Source organism: Poeciliopsis prolifica, unplaced genomic scaffold (genome assembly GCF_027474105.1).
Source record: "Poeciliopsis prolifica strain line A6 unplaced genomic scaffold, Auburn_PproV2 SCAFFOLD186, whole genome shotgun sequence".
Lineage (NCBI taxonomy): Eukaryota > Metazoa > Chordata > Actinopteri > Cyprinodontiformes > Poeciliidae > Poeciliopsis > Poeciliopsis prolifica.
The window spans coordinates 154,132-172,435 of record NW_026562561.1 but is presented as its reverse complement, the minus strand read 5'-3'; the positions used below and the strand labels follow the sequence as shown (position 1 = coordinate 172,435).

Sequence of the window (18,304 nt, the reverse complement as noted above, 5' to 3'; positions counted from 1 at the left end):
AGCTGCCTTGTCATTCACACCAAATAGGAAATGCATCTGCAGCTTTCTATCTTTAGATCCACTCAGCAGTTTTCACATAGTGTTCTGAACCCGACCCGCTCCCTGTGGCCCAGTCCAAGCACCGCTGACCGGCCGCATCACAGTTGGCGTTTAAAAATAGAGCAGAGCCTCTTTCACATTAAACTCACAACCCCACATACAATAACTCCTAAAAGGTCGAACCAGAGAGACCAGCAGAACCGGCTGGTTTCTGGTCAAAACCCGCTGGGTTCAGAAGTTTGTCATTGCTGGAGCCGCTGCAGTCTTGGTTCTGCTGGTGAGAACTGGACCACGGGAAGAGTTGACCTTTTTTACACTTCTCATTATCTTCAGTTAATCTCGAGATTGATACATTTCTGTTTTGTTTGATCGGTTCTGTTTTGTTTGATCGGTTCTGTTTTGTTTGATCGGTTCCGTTTTGTTTGATCGGTTCTGTTTTGTTTGATCGGTTCCGTTTGTTTGATCGGTTCCGTTTTGTTTGATCGGTTCTGTTTTGTTTGATCGGTTCCGTTTTGTTTGATCGGTTCCGTTTTGTTTGATCGGTTCCGTTTTGTTTGATCGGTTCCGTTTTGTTTGATCGGTTCTGTTTTGTTTGATCGGTTCCGTTTTGTTTGATCGGTTCCGTTTTGTTTGATCGGTTCCGTTTTGTTTGATCGGTTCTGTTTTGTTTGATCGGTTCTGTTTTGTTTGATCGGTTCCGTTTTGTTTGATCGGTTCTGTTTTGTTTGATCGGTTCCGTTTTGTTTGATCGGTTCTGTTTTGTTTGATCGGTTCTGTTCTCTCTGCTGTACGGTGGCCCTGAGCTGTAAACCACTTTAATATTAATGTAGCACAACTGTAAATGACAACAACACCACAACATTATGAAAACGGAAAGAGTGTCCCAGTTGGAGACCTGAGATCGCTGATTGGACGACGGTGCTTTTGAGCCGGAAGTGATTGTTGTTGCGATGCGCTCTCGCGTCGGCCATATTGAAAGTGGCTTCACACCTCTACAGTGATGGACTCACAAACATATTAACACAATTTCATAATCCAATGTGCATCTATTGAAGATATGAACAAAAAACATGACTTCATTTCAGGTTTTATGCATTTTAGTGTAAAAACAAACTTTGATGATAGTTGTCAAACTTTAGCTACATATTTGTACTGTTTTGTGTAATATGTAATATGTCAGCTGTTCTATAGACAGCAGTGTGAACAAAATCTAACAGACTAAATTATTTTCAATTTTCCTCATAAATTCTCTTAATACCCTAATAGTTCATATTATACAGGCAACACAGAGACAGACAGGGATTCAGTCTGCTGGTCAAACTGGGACCAGTTTGGTGACTGGCTAGCCACAGGCTAAAGCTAATGATAACAATGATTTAACAATAGAAAATACATCCCTGATTCATTCACATTCAGAAGAAACAAACATATCTCCACCATATCATTAGCATCTGTTGGTGTCTGTTAGCATCCATTAGCATCTGTTAGCGTCTGTTGGTGTCTGTTAGCATCTGTTAGCGTCTGTTAGCGTCTGTTGGTGTCTGTTAGCATCTGTTAGCATCTGTTAGCATCTGTTAGCGTCTGTTGGTGTCTGTTAGCATCTGTTAGCGTCTGTTAGCATCTGTTAGCGTCTGTTGGTGTCTGTTAGCATCTGTTAGCGTCTGTTAGCGTCTGTTGGTGTCTGTTAGCATCTGTCAGCATCTGTTAGCGTCTGTTAGCATCTGTTAGCATCTGTTGATGTCTGTTAGCATCTGTTAGCGTCTGTTTTATCAGATGTCAGTGAGGCTGATGTGTTCTGTTGGAACTTATTTTATAACATTTGCTAAACATTTCAGTATTTTTGCATTATTAAGGTTATTTATTGCAACAATAACAAAAGTTTATCAGAGCCTCATAATCACACGGCTGCAGATATAAACCCAAACAAAACGTCTGAATCATTTTCTCTGATGGATTAAAGGTTGATGTTGATGGAAAAGCACAGTTCAGTTTATGGTGACAAGAAGTCATAAATCTGACCTGCATTGTTTTTCATGGTGACAGGAAAGGACAGAATAGATTAATAATTAAATATTGTTTATTGTCCCAGAGATGGGAAATTAAAGATAAATAGAAGCATCTGTTTTCTCGCTGAGGTTTTAATAAGGTGTTACTAATTTACAGTACACTGTAGTTAATACTGTAGTTATTAAAAATTACATATGCAGATCTGGAGAGGTGAGGCAACGACCAGAGCAGCAGGATGAAAAGCTGGCTGCAGAACGGAGAAGGCTGCGTCTGGACTTTTCGCTGATGGAAAAGTGTTTTTAGCAGCTTTAAAGGATTGAAAGCAAAGTTTGGTGGGAGGCGACGTGTTGTTGCTAGGAGGCTCCTGCAGAGAATGCACTTTCTCTGACGGGACAAAGTGGAATCACAGCGGGACTCTCCCTCTTTCCCACCCGTCTTCTCTGCTTTCTTTCACTCCCTGAGGCCTTTTGTTCCAACACACACTCAGTCAGGAGGGGATCTGAGTTCAGGCCTGCAACACACACTCGGTTTGACCTCACAATGGAGAAGGCATGCATTCATTGGGCTCCCCCAGAAAGCCCCGGCTGGTTGGCCATTGTTGGTTAAGTCACCTCCCCCTCCTTCATCTCTCCATCTTTCATCCTTTATTCCCCAAACCGGAGCTGAACTAATCAGATTACTCCCGGCGCTCCGGTGCAGGATGGATTTTTATCAGCCAGATTTCTGAGGTTGGATTGGCTGTGAGGTTCTTCATCGTCGGCTCACCTCTCGTCTTCCTCTCGTCTTCCTCTCCTTCCAGATCTCCGACCCGATGGGACCGCCGGTGCTCTGAGGACAAAAGGAGGCGGGGGGTTTGGAAGGACGGATTTGGTGGATCTGCTGGGGGTGCATGCTTCCCCTGCGGCCCGCCCCTCCTTCCTCATCATCATCATCCTCCCTCCTGCTGCTCTCTGCTTCGCTGTCGGGCAGACAAAAGGCCCAGAATGTGCGGTGAGGGCGGTGCGGGCTGGCTGAGGAGGGTCAGAGGTCACGGCGGGACTCTGCCCAGGACTACAGTCTGGCTGTTGGTGCTGCTGCTCGCCGCCGCGGGCTGGACGCCGCCTGCGGCCCGCGCCGAGCTGGAGCTGGACATGCTGGGAGGACTGGTGCTGCTGGAGGCGGGCGGAGACGGCGAGGAGCTGGGCGGCGACCTGGAGGCCTCCATGCACTCCTCGCTGCTGCAGGACTTCCAGGAAGCGATGGACAGCCGGCAGGCCGCGGAGCTCGGCAGCCTGGCGGCGAGCCGGCAGGAAGCCGTCGCGCCCGCAGCTTTCCCAGACTCCTCAGCGGCGGTGGGCCGCGTTTTCCAGATCAAGGTGCCAAACAAGATGGAGGTTGTTCAGCTGGGAGACATCGTCAAGGTGAGTCAGCACAAAGCGTCGCATGGAAAGATGCATGCTGAAGCAGGAGGTGAAGCCGGTTATCCTGGAATCTGTCCTGTAATCGGTGGGTTGCCGGTTCGATTCCCACTCAGTCAGCCGGCCCACAGCGGCGACAAGCCAAAAAAACCCAAATCCCTCCAAGTCATTTTGGTTCTACTGAGACTCCATGTTTTTCCAGTGTTATTAGTGAAATAATCTACCAGCGGAATTAGAACTTTTTCATCAATATTAAGGAATTGTTCATTTAGAACAAATCTGAAAAGTCACATGCAAGTTAGTTTTGTCTTATTTCAAATTAACTGACATATTTGTACCAAAATGACTTGGTAAGGTTTGTGTTTTTGCAGCTTGTCACCATCAGGTTGTGAATGAAGCTTTGGAGTCCTCTGGACTTGATGAACGCTGCAGCACTACTTACCGTATGATGACCGATAAACGATGAGTTCAGGAGCTGCAGCTGGTTTATTGAGGAAGTCCTCAGGAGTTTCTGGATTCTGCTGAGAAGAAGGTAGATCAGAGTCCGAGCGGAGACTCTTTGTGTCGGCCGTTGGACCTGATGGACCTGATGGACCTGATGGACCTGATGGATCTGATGGATCTGATGGATCTGATGGATCTGATGGACCTGATGGACCTGATGGATCTGATGGATCTGATGGACCTGATGGACCTGATGGACCTGATGGTCCTGATGGACCTGATGGACCTGATGGACCTGATGGACCTGATGGTCCTGATGGACCTGATGGACCTGATGGACCTGATGGATCTGATGGTCCTGATGGACCTGATGGACCTGATGGTCCTGATGGACCTGATGGTCCTGATGGACCTGATGGACCTGATGGACCTGATGGATCTGATGGACCTGATGGTCCTGATGAACCTGATGGTCCTGATGGTCCTGATGAACCTGATGGTCCTGATGGTCCTGATGGATCTGATGGATCTGATGGTCCTGATGGATCTGATGGTCCTGATGGTCCTGATGGACCTGATGAACCTGATGGTCCTGATGGTCCTGATGGATCTGATGGACCTGATGGACTTGATGGACCTGATGGTCCTGATGGACCTGATGGATCTGATGGACCTGATGGACTTGATGGATCTGATGGTCCTGATGGTCCTGATGGATCTGATGAACCTGATGGTCCTGATGGTCCTGATGGACCTGATGGACCTGATGGACCTGATGGACCTGATGGTCCTGATGGATCTGATGGACCTGATGGACCTGATGGATCTGATGGACCTGATGGATCTGATGGACCTGATGGACCTGATGGATCTGATGGACCTGATGGATCTGATGGACCTGATGGACCTGATGGATCTGATGAACCCGATGGTCCTGATGGATCTGATGGATCTGATGGACCTGATGGATCTGATGGACCTGATGGTCCTGATGGATCTGATGGACCTGATGGACCTGATGGACCTGATGGTCCTGATGGACCTGATGGATCTGATGGACCTGATGGTCCTGATGGATCTGATGGATCTGATGGACCTGATGGACCTGACGCAGTGCGGCTTCCTGCCGTCCATCAGCAGGTCCTGGAGGGAGAGGCTGCTGACCCTCTCCATCTTCCTGTGGGGGAGCTGTGAAGTTCCCGGGCCTGAAGAGGTTCCTCGCCCCTCCGGTTGGTTCTCCTTCCAGGTCCATTCAGAGCTCTGAGGCAGAACCGGCCCGGTCCCTGAAACTTCTCCACTCCTCGTGAACTTGGAGAATCATCTGTCTGAAAACCTGCCGCAGGAATCGGCGCTGTGTGGTCCTTTACAGAAATATTTCACCTGTAATCGCAGCTCATTTTACAAAATAGCCGATTTTCTGTAATGAAATCTCAGGAGGAAACATTAAAGTCTGTGTCCTTCCTGTCCTCCTTCACCTGCAGCTGGAGCACCCTGCCCACACACACACAGACACACACACACACAGACATACACACACACACACAGACACACACACACACACAGACACACACACACACACAGACATACACACACAGACACACACACACACACACACACACACAGACATACACACACAGACACACACAGACACACACACACACACACACACAGACATACACACACACACACACACAGACACACACACATACACACACAGACATACACACACACACAGACACAACACACACAGACACACACACACACACACACAGACACACACACACACAGACATACACACACACATACACACACACACACACACACACATACACACACACACACACACACTCTCTCTGTGGGGAACGCTGTTTGTCTCAACAAACGTTCCATCAGCAGCAGGCGGCTCTGAAAGTTTCTGCTGGTTTTGTTGTCCTGACACTCATCCCTCGTTCCGGGGCGGGTCGCTCAGCTAACACCCTCTGCTGGAGGGTGGGGGGGTTAGGGGCGTCTGGGGGGGCAGGAGGCCCTTCAGGGCCTCAGGAAGGTCTCTGTTTGGGGAAACATCCCGACTGTCTAATGGAAGGTTACAGGTTAGATTCCTGTAAAAGGTTAGAGCTGGGAGTTTCTTCTCCTTATTTTTCCTTCCATACTCTCTTCCCCTCCTCTTCCTCATCTTTTATTGCTCGTCCTGCACCCCTCCCTCTGCACCCCTCCATCTGCACCCCTCCATCTGCACCCCTCCCTCTGCACCCCTCCCTCTGAACCCCTCCCTCCCCCCAGCTGTTCTGGAAGGTCGGCGGGTTTCAGAGGGAAAGGCCAAATCAATTTCTCAGCTCAGGTTGGGGCGGGGTCCGCCCGCAGCACGCCCGTCCCGCCTGCACGTTCAGCCTCTGCTGGCGGTTTTTAGGCCAGGACAGTGAATGCATCACCGTTTATCTGGTTGTATGGCGTTTTCCTGATCATCACCTGCAGCCTCCATCAGGTTCCAGCTACAAAACATCAAACTGGTTTTGCGAGATCGTTCTTGCTGCTAGTTTAATGAGACCCCAGTCAGACTTCTGTGTGAACGGTTTCCGACCCACAGCAGTAAAGATGGCTGCCGCAGCGCTCCTTCTGCAACAGTAATTCAGCTGGAGTTTATTTGGTGGTGTCAGAGTAAAGGGGATCAGACAGTCTGATTTAGTCCCCCTTTTCAGTGGGACTAAATGTGGAAGCCTATAGCCCTCCTGTTAGCTTAGCAGCCCTGCTGTTAGCTTAGCAGCCCTGCTGTTAGCTTAGTAGCTCTGCTGTTAGCTTAGCAGCCCTCCTGTTAGCTTAGCAGCCCTGCTGTTAGCTTAGCAGCCCTCCTGTTAGCTTAGCAGCCCTCCTGTTAGCTTAGCAGCCCTCCTGTTAGCTTAGCAGCCCTCCTGTTAGCTTAGCAGCCCTGCTGTTAGCTTAGCAGATGGCAGCCCTTTTAATCAGACGGTCTGATGTTTCACGGTCGGTCGGGGTTTGGTTCTGATCCAAACTTCAAACCTTTTCCTCATTAATTTCATTTTTCCTGAGAAATGGAAACACGATCTGGTCTGAGATGTTCTGTCGGATCTTCTGCAGAGGAAGCTGCAGAAGAACTGGTTTCCAGGGAACTGCTTCTAAAACAGCCAATGTTTTTATATTTTGCATTTTATTTTACATTCCACACCTGGCCCTAGAAAAGTTCCCCAGGATTTAACTAGGACCCTGAGACGGCACTAAAACCTGCTCAAATCCTCAGCTGTTTCAGTTTTTTTCCCTCTCCAGCTTCTGTTTTTTGTTTTTGTTCTTAACTTTTTGATTCCCCCTGCTGGGCTCTTACTGCAGCTTTGCGGTTCCTCCAGAACCCGTCGCTTGGTTCTCCGGGTCTTTAATCGTCGTCTCTCTGCTGCTCGGATCTCAAACCGTTGTGTTTTTCCAGTGAAGCTCTGCAGCCTCTCTGGCAGCTGGCAGGACGGGAGCGGAAAACTGGAGAACTGGGAGGAGATAAAACCCAGCAGAACATATGAGTCCCGGGCCGGGCCGGGCCGGGCCGGGCCGGGTGCTGTAGCACGCTGCCATGAGGTTCCTGGCGCCGCAGCGCTGGCGGCCATGTTGCTATGTAATTAAACGTACAGCAGCAGCTGGACTCACATGTTCCGGATTATTTTCTTCCACATTCATTCATGATTCAACTGGATGTGCTGGTTCTGGAAACCATTACTGGTTCTGGAAACCATTACTGGTTCTGGAAACCATTACTGGTTGAAACCATTACTGGTTCTGGAAACCATTACTGGTTCTGGAAACCCTCCTCCCAGGTTTGGCTCCGCCCACTACCATTGTTCCTTGCTCCTCATCGTGTGAACTTTGACCTCGGTGAAGCTCAGTCTTCCTGGGAATTCAGAACCAACGTGAGTTTGAAATGTTCCTTCATGTTTGGAGTTCCCTCTTTGCCTCGGTGCTTCATCAGAACCTTCCAGAACCGGCTGCTTGATGACGTCACAACAAACAGTGGACTCGTTTTGTCATTTTATATTTAAAATTGATTTGGGGACTTTGTGTATCGATTCTGAATTGTATAAAATGAGAATTGGGAATAAATGTTGTGGCTCACCCTGAATGTTCCTGTTCTGACTCGGTCCGGGTCCCAGCCGCTCCGATTGGACCGTGGCGGTCTGACCCTTCCCCCTCCTCCCCTACGCCTCCGGATCTGAGCCTCCTGCTGCTTTATTTATTAACTCCAGAATAACATCATTAAAAAGTGATTTCTGTCTTTACTGGGGGTTCGGTTGGGATCTGGATGTTCAGGATGTTTCCGTCTCCGGGTTCTCCAGCTTCCTCCCAGTAACGGTTTGAGAACCAGCAGCTGGAGGATCCTGGGAAAAGCAACGTTTAATCACCGGGAGGAGAGAGGAGAGAGGGAAGAATGAGGAGGAATCGAGAAGATGAGGAGGAAGAAAGCCTCATTGTTGGAGGAGAAAGGAGGAGAAAGGAGGTCATTGTTAGAAAAGCCTCATATTTAGGAGGATGAAGAGGAGCTGGCAGAGGGACATGCAGCGGAAAATGTGATGGATAGAGAATGGAGGGATGGATGGAGGGATGGATAGAGGAATGGAGGGATGATGGATGGATGGATAGAGGAATGGAGGGATGATGGAGGGATGGATGGAGGAATGGAGGGATGATGGAGGGATGATGGAGGGATGGAGGTGAAGCGCTGGCCGCTGCCAGCCGCTGCCAGGTGGATGTTCACAGCAGCGTTTCCACCTCTGGCTCATTTTCTGCTCTTAAAAATAAATTAGTGGCTGAAATCCACGGCAGCAACTTTCCCACTGTGGGAGCAGAACCTGCAGAACCGAGCCGAACTGGCCAATCAGAGCTCAGCTCGCCACCACTACCTTCTGCTCCTCCTTTTGTTTACACTGAAGGAAATGAACGGGCAGAACCAGAACTCCTGCGGGCCGGTCCAAACGGAGGACGGCGGTGCCGGCTGAGCGGTTCGGGAGCCGGACGGAAAATTCCCCGAGCCGCAGCCGGTTCCAGGAAAACGGGCCGGTACTATTAATGGATCTAATCTGGGAGCGGCGAACATGAGGAAGACATTACGGGTCGTAACTTTCATGTCTTCAGACGGGCGGCTGCGCATGCGCGCCGCACCGCAGCCCACAGACACGCGGAAGCAGCGGCCATTAAAATATGGCAGAACTGAACGGCCCGGTTCTGGTTCCAGCTGGGACCCAAACAGGAGACCGGACCGCAGGGTGGGACTCGAACCCGCGACCCGCCTGCTGCTAGGAAACAGAGACAGCCAATAATAGTCTTTTCTAAATACTGAAGCTGTTTCAGATTATAAAAGCAAATATTAAACTAAATAAGTTTGGAAACAAGTAACATGAACTTTGACTACTTTAATTAAATACTCGGGTTAATTTTGTTAGCCATCTTGGCTCCGCCCACCTTGGCTGCTTTCCAGACACGTGACCTGCTCTTCATCTCCAACGCATTCAGGACAGCCGCCCCCTGGTGGCGGAGGTCTGGAACTTCATTTATTCATCCGTACATTTTCTAAATGGACCAAACTCAAAGCACATTATTGGTAGATTAATTTCCACATTGATGAGTTTTCAGTTTAGATCGATTTATTAAACATCTGAAGAGCCAATCAGTGGCCGCCTCTGGCCTCCAGCTCACTGATTGGTTAAATTCTGCAGTGAAATCCTCTGAAGCAGTGAAGTCTGTCGCCATGTTGTTGCAGCTTCCAGTCTGACGTTAATGATGTCGCCCTCATATGAAGCTGTCAGGTCAAACTTTACGATGATGAGCTCACTGTGCAACCCTTGACCCCGCCCACCAGGAGGCGGCCACGCAGAGGAATCCGCCGGATGCGGTAACGTCTCCCTGCGTTTCACGCCTGTCGCTCCTGGAGCCGGTTGGTTTGGAGGCCAGCCTGCTGCACGGCGGCGGCTTCCTGGCTGTCCTGCCTGCTGATAGTCACGGCGGCTCATGATGATGAAAGGAGCTGCAGCTGATGAGATTATCACTCGTTTCCTTTTAATGAAGCCTTTTAAGTTGGGGCCAAACAGATGTGGCTGCTCCGCCTGCCGTTCATTCTTCAAACCCGACATTATAATCCATCATGGAGAGCCAGTTCCTCTGCAGTAACGCTCCTGAACGAGGCGGATAAATTCACTCCGCTTGCCATCCCTGCGCCACTGCTGCAGCTTTCCAGAGACGGGTTCTGACTGCAGCAGCTTTCCAGAGACGGGTTCTGACTGCAGCAGCTTTCCAGAGACGGGTTCTGACTGCAGCAGCTTTCCAGAGACGGGTTCTGACTGCAGCAGCTTTCCAGAGACGGGTTCTGACTGCAGCAGCTTTCCAGAGACGGTTCTGTCCCGTTTCTTCCGGACCCGTCCTGCAGGAGGCTGGTTTCTCTCAGCTGACGGCCCGTGGAGCCGAACATCAGGCTCCTCTGAAGCTTTACGCCGGAAACGACTGGAAACTTTTTCCAACCTTCCTCTGAGAGAGGAGGAGGAAGGACGAAGTTTCTGCCGGGAGTTGAAAGGGTTCGACTCCAGATGAGCATTTATCACTGGGTTCACTGGTCGTTTTCCATAACGATTTCACATGTAGGAACAGAAACAAGAAAAAGTTTGATTGCATAAAATTATTTTGATTTTGATTCCAACAGGAAAAGTTTAGTGGTTTTCCTGTTTTCCAGCCTGCAGAGGAACCTGAGCCACAGGTTGGTTTGGTCCGTTTCCCACAGGTCAGAGGTTCACGATGGAAATAAAGTCTTTTTCTAGTTGAACTGGAGCCAATCAGAGGAGAGGATCTGCTCCTTCTCTGCATTTGATTGGCTCTGAGCTCGACATCATTTTCTCAGTCTGAATGGAAACGTCCCTCCTTCAGGACCGAGTCCAATGAGAAATCTTTTGGCTTATACAAAATGTTGACCTTTGACCTTTGAATTTTTAGGAAATGTTCTTGGTTCATCGGCTCATCCACCTACCTGTTAGTCACATTATGCAGATTTCTGATTTCACTACATAACATTGTTTTAGACAATGTTGGAAATACATGAGAAAATGGAAAAAAGCAAATGATTCAGTTCCTTCCTAATGATTCAGTTCCTTCCTAATGATTCAGTTCTTTTCTGAGTAATAAATATTTCATCATTCCTTGGTCATTTTTAGCAAATAATGAATCTGCAGTTAAAAATCCTTCATACATCGACATGAGAAAAACTTATTAACCTAAACAGAGTTTAGGTTAATAAAAGGAGTTTAGAGGAGATTTTGTTGAAATTCAGCTTTTGAAACTGTTTTGTCCCGTCTCTGTTGTGGTGATGAAATCTGTGTTCTTGTTTCGTGATTTAAAACCAGCGGCGGGGCAGCAGGTGGAGCAGGTGGAGCAGGTGGAGCAGCAGGTGGAGCAGCGGGTGGAGCAGTGGGTGGACAGTGGGCAGCAGGTGGAGCAGCAGGTGGAGCAGTGGGTGGAGCAGTGGGTGGAGCAGTGGGTGGAGCAGGTGGAGTGGGTGGAGCAGCAGGTGGAGCAGTGGGCAGCAGGTGGAGCAGCAGGTGGAGCAGGTGGAGCAGCAGATGGAGCAGTGGGTGGAGCAGTGGGTGGAGCAGAAGACGTGAACGCCCGTCTCCTGTCTCGTCAGAGGACCTGCTGTCTCCACAGGGATGAGAGCCTTGAGCTCCGTCTCTCGGTTTGCTTCTTGCGGTCCTGCTGCCGCTGTAATGATGCATCCTGGGAGCAGCTCGCTGCATAATTCATTAACTGGGATTTATTAGCCACAGAATTAATTTGTGGGTGGGGGAGTCACGCTTGTTCCTGAGCTTATCTTCATCGTCCCTCCCCTGTGATCCATTTCTCTTCATCAGCCTCATAATCGACCGACTTATTTTAGTTTTAGCCGCGTTTAAATAACGATTCAGCTCTGCGTTTGTATTTGCATGTGAGGAAGAGGAGGGCGAACTGGATTTCTTGTCCAGGTACCTGAATCGAAACGCCGACTGATTCAGCCTCTCGCAGCAGCTGACTGGTACAAATACAGCAGATGGAACCAGTTCACAAACTGATCATGGTTTATTAGCTCAGAGTTGTAGTTTGGCCACCATCCAGAAGAGGGCGCCTCTGGGCCTCCTCAACCTGAGCCAGTTCATACAGAAACAAAGATGGCAGCACTAACCAGGAAGGAGAAACGGTCCAAACAAAGTCCAGATGCATTTCTGCGGTTCTGTTTTGAAATATAAACTCGATGTAATTCAGCCGACTCAAGAAATTGTTCAGATTTGTTTCTTTGTTTTTTTAATTCACCACATTTAATTTGACTGATTTTGGTGGGTATGATTTGGAAAGATGGCCGACCCTCTTGATAGAAACGAAAAGCCAGAATTTTAAAGGCAACATGACGTAAAATATCTTTTTGTTATTGTCATCAGAAACAAACATGGAGCGTTGCTTTGATTGTTTTATGCATGTTTGAAAATCCTGTAATCTCCATGGCAACCGTTCAGCTGTGAAAATCACCTGGATGGACGTAGCCCCGCCCTCCAGCTGCTCCCTCTCTCGGCTCCTTCAGACTAGCCAGCAGCAACTAGCAAACAGCAGCTGAGCTCATCATCGGAGCTGCTGCTCAGAGCAGCGTTGGGAAATAGAGGAGCCATGTTGGGACCACTTCCTGGAGGCGGAGCTTCAGACAGAGCAGGAGCTTCTTAAAGAAACAGACGTTTTATCAGTTAATTATTTGTCGACTTTAACTTATCAGTCGATAACTTGTGCTCTAATCCAAGTTGCCGTGGTACCCAAAGTGTGAATCTCCCGTCTTGATGACACCGGCGGCTCATTGCTGCTCTCTGGTTTGTCTCCAGGTGACGGAGGTTGGGAAAGGCTCGCTGCCCGCCTGGCTGCACTGGGACGCCGGCAGCGGCGTCCTGCGGGGGCTCCCTCTGGACGAGGATAAAGGAGTCCACTACATCTCTGTCACCATCTCCAACCGCACTTCCTCATCCTCAGAGGAGTTTTCCATCGAGGTTCACCCGGATGACGGCGACTCGGCGGCGGCGCTGTCCGGCGCGGCGGCGGACGATCCCGTCCAGCTCTTCTTGTGTAGCAACGAGGAGCCGGTCACGGTCCTGACGGTGATTCTGGACGCCGATCTGACCAAGATGAGCTCGGCGCAGCGCGTGGAGCTGCTGGACAGGATGAGGAGCTTCTCAGGCGTGGAGCTGCAGGGCATGAAGATGCTGCCAGTGGTCAACAACCGGCTGTTCGACATGTCGGCCTTCATGGCCGGGCCAGGAAACGCCAAGAAGGTCAGCAGATAAAGATGGTTGGCTGTAAGCTAACAAAGGACAATAAGTTAAACTTTGTTCATAACTTCTCCTGGTTTCTGTGCATAATTAATATGTTTAGCGTTTATTCTTCTTCTTTCGAAGTTCAGAGGTTCAGTCACATGAACCTCTGAGCTTCTGTTAGCTGTCGATGCTAACAGGGCAACAATCTGGTTCTCCTCCCAGCCTTCAGTTTGCTGCTTCCATCTTCAGCAGCTGGCCAGATTATCAACAAGCCAGAAACCAAAACAGTTTCTTTACTTTCTGAAACATCTTAGTAAATAATTCACATGCATCTGTTCTCCCCACACAAACATAAAAAATGTGATTTGTCACCACAAAAACTCAAGCTGCCATATCTGCAAGACACTATTTTTCCTTAGTGTAAGTGAGTAAAACTCAGGATTTACCTTTCAGGTCCTAAAAGACTGGAGTTCATCAGCAGGCCTTAAACTCAGCCTAATATTTCTCACAGAGCTTCTCTTGGGTTCAGGAGCTGCTGCAGAAATCGAACTGCAAAAATAATCCGTCTCATTAGAGCAGCTATAATGTTACAGAACGGTCAGCTGCTGTTTCTCTCCTCTTTGATAATTGAATCATTGGCCGAATCGTACAGAAACCCAGCAGCTTCACCGCTGTGTTTGTTTCTCAGGTGGTGGAGAACGGAGCTCTTCTGTCATGGAAGCTGGGCTGCTTCCTGGACCGGACCACCGTTCCAGACATCAACAGCGTCCAGGGTCCAGCTAAAGACGGATCCATGTCTGCCAGGCTGGGGTACCCTGTGGTGGGATGGCACATCGCCAACAAGAAGCCACAAGTCCCAAAGCGAGTGAGAAGGCAGCTGAACAACACCCCGACGCCCGTCCTGGCCGTTCTTCCTCCAACCACGGCGGCTGAACCTCCGGTCAGGATCGTCCCGACTCTCTCCTCTCCCTCCATCGCTGCGCCCACAGAAAGTTCTGCCCCTCCGGTTCGGGGCCCTGTGCCTCTGCCAGGGAAGCCTACAATCAGAATCCGTGACCCCATCGCCCACACCCCGACCCTGGCCCGCCTCAGCCGACCAAGGTTGTTGTCACCACCAGCACCGTTTCCATTCAGCCGTCCATGTCCAGGAAGATCCCTGTAGAGGCTACCGCCACGCCCACCATCCCACCCAAAGAACCACCCAGGAAACCAACCAGCACCACCCCGAAGAGCCCACCACCCAAAGCCCCCACAGCCAGCACGCCGTCGCCTGGTGTCATCGACGACCCAAACAACAAGAAGCCGGTGCTGAGGAACCCCATCGATCAGGTCGTTGCACTGGTGGGAACGTACTTCGAGGTTAAAATCCCGTCTGATACCTTCTTTGACAAAGAGGACGGAACCACAGACAAGCTCCGCCTGTCTCTGAAACAGAACCACAAGGATGTGGTTGGAGAGGAGTCCTGGATCCAGTTCAACACCACCAGCCAGCTGCTGTACGGCCTGCCGGACGTTCAGCACGTCGGGAAGCACGAGTACTTCATGCAGGCGACCGACAAAGGAGGCCGCAACGCCATCGACGCGTTTGAAGTCAAAGTGAACCGCTGGCCTGCCAATGACAAAACGCCAGTCGTTTTCACAGCCCGCTTCGAAGGAGAGCCACGGCTCATCACCAACAACATCCACAAGAAGATCCTGCTGGTCAAGAAGCTGGCGTACGTTCTGGGCGACCGCAACAGCAGCACAGTGAGCCTGAGGAACATCAGCAAAGGCTCGATCGTGGTGGAATGGACCAACAGCAGCCTGCCGCAGCAGCCGTGTCCCAAGGAGCAGCTCAGGAACATGAGCAGGACGCTGGGAGACGCCGACGGAAGACCCTCACCAAAGTTCAGAACGTACATGGGGCCGGACTTCTCTCCGCTGGAGGTGAAGGTGCGGGGCAGAGCCAGCTGCCGGACGTATTCCTTCATCCCGCCAGCAGAGGTCGACATCCCAGAACCTTCCGCTGTCACTCCAGGCCTGGGGTCGAGCCGCCACAGCACTGATGACGTCTACCTTCACACGGTGATCCCTGCCGTGGTGGTGGCGGCCATTCTGCTCATTGCGGGGATCATCGCCATGATCTGCTACAGGAAGAAGCGGCGGGGAAAGCTGACCATCGAGGATCAGGCCACCTTCATCAAAAAGGGGGTGCCTATCATCTTCGCCGACGAGCTGGACGACTCCAAGCCGCCGCCCTCCTCCAGCATGCCGCTGATTCTGCAGGAAGAGAAGCCGCCGCTGCCGCCCCCCGAGTACCCAAACATGGCCAGCCCAGAGACCACGCCCCTCAACCAGGAGATGCTGGGGGAGTACACCGCCCTGCGAGACGAAGACCCCAACGCACCCCCTACCAGCCGCCTCCTCCCTTCACGGCTCCCCAGGAGGGGAAGGGCTCCCGTCCAAAGAACATGACGCCGTACAGGTCGCCGCCCCCCTACGTGCCGCCATAAGGCCCGGCTGCCCTCCCCTCACGGCGGAGGGAGGCTCCAGGAACTGCGCTGGGTTCTGCTGTTTCTGTCTGGACTTTTACAGGAAGTGATGTCAAGAGGTGCTAAAGTTCCAAAACAACGGAGGCGATGGTCTGGGTGGGTTTGCTACGGCTTTGAGGGACCACTGGTTCTGTGGTAGCCGCCGCGTTCTGATCCCAGCGGGCCGCTGACTCGACCCAGAGGAAACCACCGGGAGAGCCGCTCTCCTCTCAGCATTTCAGCTTTTTCTACATTTGAAAACTGGATCTGACTTTTTGTCTTTTTCCCCGATAACTTTTATTTTTCACTGGACTGAATCGTTGCCTAACAGCCGCTGTGTCCTGCTAGCGTCACCAGACACGCATCAGAACCTCGAGCCCTAGACCGCGAGAGTGTGTGTGTGTGTGTGTGTGTGTGTGTGTGTGTGTGTGTGTGTGTGTGTGTGTGTGTGTGTGTGTGTGTGTGTGTGTGTGTGTGTGTGTGTTTGGATTCATAACGGTTTGCCTTTTAACTCGGTTTTTATCCTTATTCACAAAGTCTAGCTGAGAATAACAAGGTAGAGATGAATAATCGTTTGTTTTGTTGGTTTTAAGTTCACTGTTTGTCTGGAAGATTTTTTATTTGGTGGAGCAAAGTGGGAGAGAAAGAATCATCTTCCAAAATATTAACAGGTGATTTTTTTATTCCTGTTTTTCTACAAGACAAATCAGCCACAACTTTCAGTCCAGTCCTCTGAGACTGGAGAAACCAGACAGTAAGAGCAACGACTGGAGTCCTGTGGGAACTAGTGGGAAGTGGTGGGAACTAATGGGAACTAGTGGGAACTAATGGAACTGGTGGGAACTAATGGGAACTGGTGGGAACTAGTGGGAACTAATGGGAACTGGTGGGAACTAATGGGAACTGGTGGGAACTAGTGGGAACTGGTGGGAACTGGTGGGAACTAGTGGGAACTGGTCCCAATCATGGACCATCCAGTTTGCACATCAAAAAACCAAAATATGACAGAAAACAGATTGAATGTCCAGCTGCTCCGTGTCGGTGTGGAAACGCTCCGGTTTGGACAGAAAGCCGTCCACATGCCGCCTGATGGGTTGCAGGCGGTAACCAGAGCAACCGACAGCGACTCAGAAACAGAACCGGCCTCGTGGCGAGGAGGTCGGTTTTTACCTGCTCTGATGTCACATCCATCAGCTTCACCGTGACCCCAGCGTGACCCCAGTGTGACCCCAGCGTGACCCTAACGGCTCAGCCGGTCATCTACTGGACATGCTCTGTCTCTGCTGACCCACTGTCAGACGCTCTGGTAACTGCCTGATGACCCTGCTGGCGCCCCCTGGTGTTCAGGCTGCATGTGGAGCGGGTGTGTTCCTGGTTACTGGTTAAACTGGTTTCCCACAGGATTCCAGCTCCGCCTCTTTCCTCTCCAATTAAAACCTGGAACAAGAAACCCGGAAACTTTGAACCAGGGATCGTTTCATTTGATTTGCTTTGATTTTTTTCTACGTGACGTTGGGTCTCTCCAGAAGTCAACTTTTGTTTTCCTGGTTTTTCCAGAGATTCAGGAAAACAAAAACATTGAATTTCCAGCCAGTTTTCTCCCAGAAAAACGTTTTTTTTTTTTTACATTTTGATACAGCCTCAAATTGTTTATTAAAATGATCTGAATTGATGATTAGTCTTCTGTGATTTGTTAAAGTTTTAGCTTAGTTCACCTCTTGGGTCACGTTGGATTGTTTTGCTGTGGAGGCGTCTCCGAGGCGCCGCAGAGACCCGGAAGTCGTTTTGTTTCCATCCTTTGCCTGAGTTGGAGCAGGAAGTGACCCTTTGCAATAAGAGCAGGCGGCGTGGCGTGGCGCCCCGCGGCGTGGCGGGGCACGGCGCTCCATGCAGCCTCACGCTGTGACTCATACTGTCATGATGTTGGTTTTCGCGGGATGCCAAGGCTTTTTTTGCTTATCCAGTGTGCATTGTAATAATAAAACCAACTGGTACCTTTATCAAACCGACGCCTGGTTCGTCTTTCTTGCTTCTCGCCTCAGACCTTGTCCAAACTTCTGTCCTGGTTAAAGGTTTTGCTTTGAAGACCCGGTCCAGTCAATCACATGATTCATGACGGAGTTTCATTTGGAGGCGAGTGAAGCGACGATGAATCAGTTCCTGCAGGAGAGTCGGACCTCAGGGATGATGGAGATTAAGGGAGGATCGATCCGGCCTGATCGATTCCAGCCTGATCGATCCCAGCTTGATCGATCCGGCCTGATCGGTCAGGCCTGATCGATCCAGCCTGATCGAGGTGCCTCTCTGCTGTCAGGCTAAACCAGATGTGTGTGCAGCTGCATGTTGAGTCAATCAGCTGCTGGTCCAGTTGAAGCTGGAGATCAGACTGACTTTAATCAGAACACTAAACATCATGGCTTCCTGTTCCAGGTCCAGTTCCTGTCAGACCCGGAGTTTCAATAAACTGATCATCACCTGATTTCTACTGAAGGCTTCGGCTGCATTTCTTCATATGAATTGATCAGAATTAAAATCCAACAGCTTTAGTTTGGATCTAATCTGGACTCAACAGTAACTGGCATGATGTCCATCATTCCAGTGAGTTTGTGAC

At 50.2% G+C, this 18,304-nt stretch overlaps 1 protein-coding gene across 1 annotated transcript in view; it reads left to right on the top strand.

Moving 5' to 3' along the window:
* Positions 1-17,698, top strand: part of LOC129356693 (dystroglycan 1-like) — a 29,886-nt gene extending 12,188 nt beyond the window's left edge. The window contains 5 exon segments of the mRNA XM_055026256.1: positions 2,846-3,446; positions 12,758-13,201; positions 13,872-14,259; positions 14,262-15,566; positions 15,569-17,698. Of these exon segments, the coding sequence (XP_054882231.1) occupies positions 3,030-3,446; positions 12,758-13,201; positions 13,872-14,259; positions 14,262-15,566; positions 15,569-15,675 (2,661 nt within the window). The 5' untranslated portion in view covers positions 2,846-3,029 and the 3' untranslated portion in view covers positions 15,676-17,698.
* The last annotated feature ends 606 nt before the right edge of the window (positions 17,699-18,304 follow it).